Source organism: Myotis brandtii, unplaced genomic scaffold (assembly GCF_000412655.1).
Source record: "Myotis brandtii unplaced genomic scaffold, ASM41265v1 scaffold540, whole genome shotgun sequence".
NCBI lineage: Eukaryota > Metazoa > Chordata > Mammalia > Chiroptera > Vespertilionidae > Myotis > Myotis brandtii.
This window is the reverse complement of record NW_005369990.1, coordinates 2,479,007-2,490,293: the sequence shown is the minus strand read 5'-3', so window position 1 is coordinate 2,490,293 and position 11,287 is coordinate 2,479,007. Positions and strand designations below refer to the sequence as shown.

Here is an 11,287-nt window from a genome sequence, read left to right as displayed (position 1 = left end):
GAATAGTCTTAAGAAAAGTAATTGCAAGGACTCTTTTTAAATACACTGCTTGGTTCGTGAATGACTTTTTTTTCCATGCTTGGTGAATCAAAATCGGTGTTGAGTTCTTAAAATTAGCACATGGCCCCTGGTCATCTTCTTTCCTTGTCATTGCCTGTATCCTCAGGTGGGTTAGCAAGCAGGGCTCCCTGTAAGTGGTTTCACAGCCATGTGAATTAAACCTAAAAAGGAAGAACAGGACAATGGGCATTAAGGTTTTTTGCTGTTTTATATCCATAAACCAGGGTAGCCCTCGGGTGATCCAGTCTCATGTCTCTTTCATTTAAGGTAATCATTTTCTGATGTATTCAGAGAATAAATTTCCTTACTTTTCCCTAATATATGTAAGAGTTCATAAGCAGAAACTGAAGCTATAACAAATAATTTGATCCATTTGCAGATTAAGTTACTGTCCAAGTTTAGAGAAAAACTTTTATTCAGAACATAAAAACAATTAAGTTGTTTATTACCCCTTTTAGTTCAAAAGCAGATTAAATTAAAAATACTTTTAAGTTTATGGTGCATTAAAAATAAAATCATTTTTAAATATTTATAAAATACAGATCTTATGCTAATTATAGTTGAACTTACTTTTTCTAGCATGAAGCAAAATTTTATTTTTTTATTTTAAAAACATTTTTTATGGTGCTTGAATTTTTTTTTCCCTAAAGCAAGTGTTCCTCTGTTCTTGCACAGAACTAATTTGTAGTTGGGTCCACTTGCAAAGCACCTATTTCTGTTTATTATAGGCTTAATAAGTGCATGATTCTAAATGTTTAGGGGAAATTAGTTTGTTGGCATGACAAAACAATGAAAGAAAGGATATTTATTCAGGAGGAGAGAAAATTAGGGATTGAGGGACTATCTTCAAATACTCAACAAGTAGCAAAATGGAAGAGAGAGCGATTTATTCTGCCTGTTCCAAAGGACAAAATTAAGGTAAATGAGAAGTTTCAGGAAAGTAAACATATGAAAAGAATTTTTAAAAACTAAACCTTTTAATTTTATTAGTCTAAAATGTTTATGACACAGTGATGATTGCTCCATATCTAGGTGATCTTTAAGATCTCTTCATTTCCAGTTCATTTCATAATGTGATACATCTGATATTTACAGACAAATAAAGATATTTTTCACTTTTTAGTTAGATATTTTGATATCTATTAGACATAGTCGTTTAATTAATTGCCTAATAATTCAAACTTATAAACCCTTTTATGTAAAACCATTGAGCAATCAAATTTAATTAATTGAAATACTATTTTTCCTTATTAACTGCAGGAATTGGTGAAGATGTGGTAAGGCCTTTGAATTAGACTAGATAATCAAGTCTCTGATATAATATATGATGGATTCAAGTGCAATAAAATTTATTATATAAAAGAACTAAACAAACCTGTAAACCTGTTTAGTTCTAATCCTAATTCTGCCACTAGCTGTGTGACCATAGGGAAATCACTTAACCTCTCTGAACTTAATATTGCCACCTACACAAAGTTGTATAAAGAATTAGAGCTAATGTGTCTAAAGTGTTTAGCAGAGTACCAAACATATAGTAACTATTGGATAAATAAAAGCTATACTTTTGATGAGAATTAATACTACCGAGAGAGGTTCCATGTATAATTTTTTAAAATAGGTTGCCTTACTTTATAATACCTGTTACCAGCTTGATACATTTTTCTAATGTAGTATGTTTAAATGATTGCAAGTGAGGATATAGTGGCCTTAGACTTGCATAAAATTGTTAATTAGCTCAAAGAGTTCAAATTTTATTTCCCCTCAGTACATTGGTACATACAGCAAAGGAGGAATAGAAAAAGGAGCCAAACAATGTATCTGCAGAATAGCATTGGCCAAAACCCAATGATATCCTTGTCAAATTCTTTGGGAAATAGGGAGTTAAATAATGTTGGAACTCTCAGGAGCTTTAACATGTAAATGTTTCTTGTCATCCTCCAAGGGTTTTCCAAACTCATTTTACTATAGACACCTTTATTTTGCATATATTTGGATTGTGTTAGACGATAACACTGAGAAGATATACTAGTAGCCAGATTTCAAAGGGCTTTAAATACCTAACTAAAGAGTCTAACCTTTCTCAAGGAACTCATGAAATACTTACGGCTTTTTTATCAGATGAAAAAATACCAACCATCCACCTATCTATCCTCTACCTACTATCCTAGTGGATTAAAGTAGAGAAAAGATACCTAGTAGGCATCACAAATGTATGTACCCACAGGGGCCTTATAAATCATTTAAATAAATGAAATACAATGAGGAGTTTTGAGGTGTGTTATATATTTGTAAGCTCATGCCCAGTTTAAAAACATTCATATGCAAAAAAAAAAATGACTGTGCTAAGTAGCCAAGCAAAATATATCTGCAGACTGGAATTGGCCTGTGGACTTCTAATTTGTGACACTTTACATCGTATAGGGAGAGTTTGACAACTTATGAGGTTTAGGGTAAGTACTATGCTGCTATAACAAAGAGACCGAAAAAATAGGGTGGTTATAGCATACCCAAATCTTTTTTTTTTTTTTGTAACTCTTCTAAATGATAAGGGTGGCGATTCTCCACACTGTCATTCAGGGTCTCAGTTTCCCTCTCTCTCATTGCTCTGCTACTCCACGGACACTCTCTTTGTCTGCATGGCTGAAACTGTTGTAGCTCATAAAAAGAGGAAGAGAGAGTGTCTGTGGGGCAGGAATTTCCTTTAGGCGTGTGGGGTAGAAGCTGATTGTATAACTTCCATTCACTTTCCGGTAGTGACCACTGCTAACTGTAAGGGAGGCTGGGAAGTGTGGTCTGTGGCTGTCAACCGTGGACATGTCTGGACAGCCAGCAGACTCGGGACAGGAGGACATTGCTAGTCTTTGCTAGTTGTTAAAGTTTTCCTAGAAAGGTCTTATAAAAAGACCCAATTTTAGATTAAATTCATTACTGCAAATCTTGGCATAAACATTTTCCTTAACTGGGAATACAAGCCCCAGAGAATAAAGAACTTTTGTTATTTCTAGTTGTATCTATAGGGCCTAGGATTGTGCTTGCCATATAATAAGCATTTAATATTTGTTGAATGAAAACAATAAACCAGATATTGACTTTATCTTTATGGATATGGCAGAACAAACAAGCAAACAAAAACACAGATTAGGTTTTTGTATTGAATACCTGCACCTGAGCAGGGCAGGAAAATTGGGAGCAACAAAAGAAGGAACTCAACAGTACATCAGTCCTATGACACATACTTCTAAAACCTCTTTTTTATTCATCCTTCTTTTAAGCTAAGACATTATTTCCATACTAATGACAATTCCTTGATGTGTTATGATAAACAGAACGACAATCATAACCATATTACAAATGCATTTATAACAATCCTTTTCATCTGAAAATCTCAAAACACCTCATCCATATCATTAGTTGGCAACTGTCATTTCTTTGTTTTATATATTCTCAGACACAACTTTCTAGATATAGAAATATTTCAGTCTTACTGTCAGTCCACACCGTATGTCAGTCTTTTAATGTTTATCATAAACAGACGACCAAATGAAATTTCCTCCACCATCATGAAAATGAATCACACAAACAGCATGCATGTGTATTTTTATGGCTTCTATGTTCTTTCTTAGTGATGTCTGAATGTTTAGCATTTGTTTTAAATAAGGAATTACTCATAAAATAAATAATATTTCAAATGTCATCATTGAATGGTAGAATAATTTAAATAGTCAGTGTGTAATAAAAAAATCAGATTAAAATTTTAGAATTTGGGCTTAATGGATCAGCAGGAATAAACCCCCAGCCCATTTCCCCCAAAATCTGTTTTCTGAGATATTTCAAATTAAAAGTACAAAAACAACATATTGGAGATAAACTAATAATAATTTATATTTTGCTTTAGAGGGCTACCAAATAAGGGTATCTCAAATCGCTCATCTGAATCACTGAGTAAATATTTATTACACAACTAGAACAGGGTTTGTGCAAGGCCCTGTGAGCAGTGTAAGATAACGAGACACAACCCTGCCCTTGCCCAGTTTATGGTGGGAGTGCAGAGCTAAGGCAGGTAAACAAATACTTGTCTGATAAAGTAGAAAAAGGCGATGCCAGAAGACAAGTAGAGAAAAAGTTCAGCTTAACTTAGCGGTATTGACTGAGCACACCAGAAATGCACTGACGGGGTCCAGAGGGCAGATGATGGAGGGGCATCCGCTTCCCTTAGGTGGCTTATACACAGGTATGGAGTTCACACAGGAGAAATAGAAATTCCAGGGAGGAGCAGTGTTGCTGAGGGGAACTCTTCTTTAGAAGGACGAGTATGTAAGTTCTGTGAGAGCAGCATCATCAGGAGTTAGCTCATCATGGGCAATCCCAAATACTTGGGGAATATCAATAGTGTGAGAGTGAGGGAGGTCTTTTCCCTTTGAGGAGCCCAGACATACACACAAGAAAGGCCCAGCCACTGGCCTGTCTTTGCCTCGAGATGGAACAGTATTTACATAGGGACAATAGAATGGAGATCCCTTCTTTTCGCTGCAATGACCTGTGTGTTGTAGTTGCCCTGAATCCATTAGCCAGATGAGACTTGATCATTTAGAGCTGGGAGTCTTTTGCTATCCCAACAGGACAACCCAAACACCACGGGTGTGTAAACTTTCCTCCTCAGTACATTCATTCTACTCCATGGACATTCAGAAGGTCTTTGAAGGCCAACCCCTCTGGACGGTTTTTTCCCAGCTGTTTCTTCACCCGACCTCTGAACAGTTCTGCAAGGTTACCTGTCTCTCTACAAATCGAACTCCCACCCCCCTCCTTTCCTGCCTGTTTAAAGGTAGATAGATGTTCAGTCCCTTAATGAGATGAAATTCGGTTCCCATATAATGGCATTTTCCATAACTGCTGATATCATCGAGGTAAAGAGAGCTGCTTTTCTTAACCACCCGTAAAAGAATTCAGCTTTTCATATCCCTGCCTCTCTTCAAAAGCCTAATCTCTCCCTACTGTGAGGAGGTCTGACTCCAAGGTATTGAAATCTCCACTCTAATTGGGAATTCACTGAACAAGACCTCAGTGAATGAACTTTTTTAGTCATTTTATATAAAACGAAAAAGGATGTGCTCCTTACTTTAGTCTCCTCTGAATTGCTCCTGAACACTAGTTCAGAATTGGAGAGAGTCGGATCATTACGCAGCCCGGCTTTCCATCTAAGATGTGCTTAACAAAAGTATATGTTTTGCTCTCATTTCTGAGAGACCCTATTCAAAATGTAAATCTTGGGACCTTTGGGGAATGTTTAATCAGCTCTCCAACTGAAGATCTTTTCATGCTAACATCTCAATTCAGAATTACTTAAATTTACCTTTTTATATATTTTCCCATTTCCCTCTCATTTTTCCATAAAGCAGAACTCCCAGATTAGTGTTATTTCCCCGAAAGTCATTTTTATGACTTGGTTTGTGTTAGTGAGAACAAAATATTAATCTGCTCAGGTTCGCTTAGTAATTACATTAGCCGTGTCATTTTTTCCATCATTTCTTAGGTTTCATTTTTCGTGGCTGTCTTCCACTGGATCAGTGGGTTTCTAAATAATTGGTGAAGGAACAAAACCAGTTTCATAGTCATTCAAAGTTACATGGCGTGTTTACACAGACCTTTCCCTGTGGACACATTGTGAAGTTAAAGTAGTCAAGGCCCTCTGATAATCTCATAATACTGTGCAGAGATGATTCTATCAGGACTTGTGAAATAATTCTCTTTATTTTTATTTTTCTGGTTATTGTACATTCGCATATATTTCATCTTCTAAATTACACACATTCTCCTAAAATAAGCCTTTGAGGAAGGTTGCTAGGAGGGAAATGAGGATCAAATTATTATTTTGGCAGCGACTTTCTCAGGATCACACAAGATCCTACTTTAAGCTTCAGACTAAATTGTTTTGTAGTTGGGTTTTTTTCTCTCTTATGTTTATTAAATAATGCTGCCCTTCAACTCTGTTTTTCCTTGGTTTCCCAAAATTTGAACCATAACCATAATAATAGGACAACCCCAGACATTTCTCCTCAGAGAACCTGATGGCACCTTCTTGATCAGGAGCTTCGTTTAAAGGGTTTGTCTATCCTGTCCTTGTCCTATTTAGTTTGGAGGGACTCTTTGGATGGTTCATTTTTAATAGTTTTCAGATGCATACTGGCTTGCTGGAGATGAGAGAGAGAGAGAGAGAGAGAGAGAGAGAGAGAGAGAGAGAAAGAGAGAGAGAGAGAATATGAGAATTCTGCTTACACTTTTATAAAGAGGAAAACGCACATACTTGAGCCCCATCTGAGTTGTTTTTATTCAGAGGCATCTCTGGAGTGCTCACTGGATACCAGACACTATGTTAGGACCTGGAGTGCTGGAGATACACACGATGCTCTTTCTCAAAGGGCTCACAGACGAATATGAGAAAAAGACAAAACTGCAATTTAGTGTCCTAAGTCCTAGTTTAGAACCACACATAGTACATCAGGTCCGTATCCCAGAAAGAGAAAAGGAGTCTTCTCCAGTGAGGTAACCAGGGAAGGCTTTTGATAGAGGTAACAACAAAGCTGAGTCCTAAAGACAAGTAGGAGGTGGCCAAACAAAGAGTCAGAAGGACAGAAAGTCCAGAAAGAAGGAGCAGGGTGAGGGCAGGGGCTGAACCAGGGCCCTGGAGGTACGTGTGTTCACTTAGGCCAAGGAGTAGGGCTGGAAGCAAGAAACAAAATATAAAATAGAGCCCAGAGAGGAAAGCAGAGGCTACATGGAGGTCGTAGGTCATGTGAAGGAGTTTGTTACTATACCCTGAACTCTTTGTGGGGCTCTTGCAAGATTTCTGACAGGGTAGTGATCACTGAACACTTTGGATTTTTCTTGGATCCTCCAACACAAGCATGTCAAACTCACGCAGCGTGGCCAGCCGTGAGTTTGACATGCTTGCTTCAACATCCCATTCTTTCCTACCTCAGGGCCTTTGTACATGCTAATCCCTCTGCCTGAAGAGCTCTCGCCACCTTTTTTTCCTGGCTGTCTCCTTAGCATCTTTCAGATGTCAGCTCTTAAGAGAGACCTTCTTTAACCACTCTTTCTAAAGAGTTTCCTGCTTGTTTCCTTTATATCATTTATACCATTTATAATTTTTAAAATAATTTGTTTCTTTTACATTGTCAGCTGTCTGTAATCATAGACTGTAATTTCCTGAAGGTAGGACTGTATCTCAAACCCCTGGGCGAACACCTGGCCCACAGTAGGGGCTCAATACATATTCGTTGAATAAATGAATGAATCATCAGATTTGCCTGTTAGTGAGACAACTCTGAGTGGAGAATAGACTAGAAGAGAAGCCAAGACTGGTGATGAACATAGTTAGAAGGCTGATGAGAATTGGCAAAAGCCTTAGCCACAATCATACGAGGGAGGCAGACTTGTACATGGAGTCAAGAAATAGTAAGAAATTGAATCCATGGGGATTAGGTGGATGTGGGTGTTTGTAAGAAGTAGGAGTCAGGGATGACACCAAAACAGAAAAGCAGATTGAACGGTGGCTGGTTCATTGACATAGGAAAGTCAAAAGAGTAAAAACAGGTTTTAGGGGAGAAGAAAATAAGCTCAGCTTTGGACATGTTGGATCTGAGGCTACCCGTGAGCTATATAGATAGAAATATGCAATAAACATTTTGATTCATGTGTTAGGAATCTAGGGGAGCAGTCAAGGCAAAAGATAAAGATTTGAGAGTCATTGGCTAATAGATTCATTCATCCACTCATTCAGTAAATATTCACTTACTAGCTGCTTTGTCTCAGGCATTAAATACAGAGGAGAAGGAAACAAATATTATTCTAGCTTTCACAAATATCACAGTCAAGCCTGATAGCTGATATCATGGAAATAGAGAAGATAAACTGAGGGCAAAAAATATATGGAGGGATGAGCACAAACCCTGGAGAACACTAGCATTTAAGAGGTAGACAGAAGAAAAAGGGCATTGAAAACAGGGTGAGTTTGAAAGGATGAACACAGGGGTTACCCCCTCCCAAGCCCTTGTGACAAACTAAACTTAGTTTTCAGTTATATTGCTTGCTTTATTTTATTTTATTTTTTTGTTAGCAGGATTAATGTATGTGTGTGCACATTCTGTCTATATAGAAATTCATGTTAAGTTGTCCTTAAAGTAAGGAATTAAAAAGGTTGTAACTGAAACAAGTATCAGCTCACAGGCAGGTGACACAGACAGAGATGAGCAAGAGCTGGAGCTCAACCCAGCTTTTCCTATTCCACTATGAGTTTCCTTGCCATTGATATATGTGTTTTAAGTTAAACTTAATGTACATTGTGGTTGGATTTCATTTGTTATGGTCTGGAGGATCAATGTGATCTGAATATTATCACAATAGAAAAAGGTGTCAGAGTCTGTTTTGCCAAGACCATGTTAGAGAACTTTTCTTGATTTATCTATTTTTATTTCTCAGTTCTCTTAATCCAAGAGACAACACCTTAGGCCCATCTCAAATAACAGTCAACTAAATACCTGGGTGTGGGTACCTTGGGAGCTGAAATTTCTTAACCAACTCTTCGAATGAAATTTTGCCATTTTTTAAGTTGTGGTGTATATACGTTTTTTCGTTTGTAAATTGAGATATTGACATATAACATTACATTAGTTTCAAGTGTACAACATGATTCACTATATAGATATATTGTGAAATGACCCCCCCCCCCACAGTAATTCTAGTTAACATCCATCACCATACATGGTGCTATTTTATTTTACCAAGAAGTTTATGATTATCAGATATCCTAAAAATTAGAGCTATTTACCTATAATATCAGAGATTGTGTATTTGATCTTAAAAACTGAAAATGTTCTTTTAAATCTAAGTTTTAAAAATATCTTTCTTATGCAGAAGTCATATGTTAACCAAAGGAAAAAGAATAATTTGTAGGTGCATTTATAATCCAAAACATGACAATTTTTGCATGTATTTATGTCTATGACACTTAACAATTTTCTGTTGTGTAAAATGTGCAAGTAAACTTGCCTCCCCTACGTAGTGATCATATTCAGATTGGTCTTTTTTCTTATGTTGTATTTTTTTAAAGGTGTTTTCCTTATTTCAGAGAACAGTTATTTTTGAAAATTCCCCTCAGCCATCAACTTCTCCTTTGGCCCTAATTTTAGAGCAGGTGGTTACATTAACTCAATAGACCAGCGGTTCTCAACCTGTGGGTCGCGACCCCTTTGGGGGTCGAACGACCCTTTCACAGGGGTCACCTAAATACATCCTGCATATCAGATATTTACATTGCAATTCATAACAGTAGCAAAATTACAGTTATGAAGTAGCAACGAAAATAATTTTATGGTTGGGGGTCACCACAACATGAGGAACTGTATTAAAGGGTCGCGGCATTAGGAAGGTTGAGAATCACTGCAATAGACAGATCTCTCAATTAGGTTTACCTATGTGAGGCTCTCAGAATGAGAAGACTTTAGAGGCAGAGCGGGAAATGACATATTGTCAATTATCTACTAGTATTCCTTGCCATTTATGTTTTATGTTCCTAAACATACTATAAAAATGAATACACAGATATCATAAAGGAAACTAATCATCCAGAAAAAATGAAACAGATACAAAATTCAGAGGTTAATTTTGTACCATTAATTTATCTTTTCTTTAAAAAAAAAAAGTAAAGAATCAACCCTACAACAAAAAACTCTTGTTCTTGAAACAAATCTAAATTTTATCTGTGCTCCAAGAATTTATTTTTATGTTTCAATGGTTTTTAAGGGATTTGCTTCTGCTAGTCTGGCTTTTTAAAGATTTACGTTGTGGTTCCTCTAGAAATGAAGGGAACATCTTTAAATCTTGTTTGGTTTGAATGAATAGATAGTTAATCCCCATCAAACGTTTCTTTAGAAAATCGTGTTTAAAATTGTTGTGGAATTTAGCTATCCGGGCTGACTGTTAGGGTAGGGTGTTTTCATCCAAGTTGTTATGGCCTCAGAGGTCAGCCAAGGTAACCATTTATTTTAAATCGTCTTTTGTTTCAGATTTCCTGTTGAGTTTTTTTTTTAACCATTTCAGAAAGCACCCAGTTGTTGTGTCATAGCTTTCCATAACCTCTAGATTCAAACCAAAAAAAACATACCAAAAACTACATAACTAAATGACTATACCCTCCCACGGAAACTCTAACCAGAGTAGAATATGAAAGTAGACATCATATTTTTTAATCACAATGAAACTCATGTTTAGACTTCTGTTACCAAATATCTTCTATTTATGACACTTTGCTTTTTTTGTTTTTGTTTCCTCAGGACATTTGGGCTTCCAGGACAGTTTTGTCACATCAGGTGTTTTTAGTGTGACTGAGCTAGTAAGAGTGTCACAGAGTAAGTATAAATTTGCTTTGATTTGGTACAGATTTGCTTTTGGTTTGTGCTTACTTTCTGCCTCGGCCTCCTGGAGACATAAATAGCTTTCAGAATCCCCTTTTCACTCACCCATTGGAAGACTTTTGCCACGCAGTTTATTTAAGAGCCAAGAATTTAAATCAGGAAAATTTGATGTCATTTTAATGTGAAACATATGGAAAGAACTGAAATCCTGAGTGTTTCACATATTCCTTAGTTTATAGTGTGAACCTGGTTTTAAAAAATCCTGAGGCTTCCCTGATTTCTAAAAATTCTGCAATTAAAAAAATACTGGTTTTGACCTTTAAAGAATGCTAATGCCCTCAGCAGGAGTGACACAGGACAGCATGATCATTACCAGCTTGTCAATAATCACCAACAACAGTGAATTAAGAGTACCTGTCACCACCCTGTTCCATTGATCAAAAGGTCATTGATTGTATTTTTGCTATGAAATAATCCAGACAGTCCAAGGAGAAGGTATAGGATTCTCTCTCTCTCTCTCTCTCTCTCTCTCTCTCTCTCTCTTTCTCTCTTTCTCTCTCTCTCTCTTTCACAGTTGCCTTCCCCTAAAAACGTATTTTTGTTTTTATTTAAAAGCATACCTATAATGACTATGATGTTTGAGCACCTAGTAACAGAAAGAAAAAAACATATACCAAATATTACAATTTTTATCCCCCTCCTACTTCAAAATATCACTTGTAGGTAAAATATACATTGTCAAAATTGGTTTCAAGTTGAAATAAATCATTTGTGGGATGAGGTGAAGTAAAAGAAAAATCTTTTATTTTCAA

At 36.5% G+C, this 11,287-nt stretch overlaps 1 protein-coding gene across 11 annotated transcripts in view; it reads left to right on the top strand.

Moving 5' to 3' along the window:
• NFIA (nuclear factor I/A) overlaps positions 1-11,287 on the top strand; it is a 571,713-nt gene that overhangs the window by 434,805 nt on the left and 125,621 nt on the right. For all 11 annotated transcript variants that reach the window (XM_014549245.1, XM_014549244.1, XM_005878068.2 and 8 more), the window contains one exon: positions 10,395-10,469. In XM_014549245.1, the coding sequence (XP_014404731.1) occupies positions 10,395-10,469 (75 nt within the window). The remainder of the gene's footprint in view (positions 1-10,394; positions 10,470-11,287) is intronic.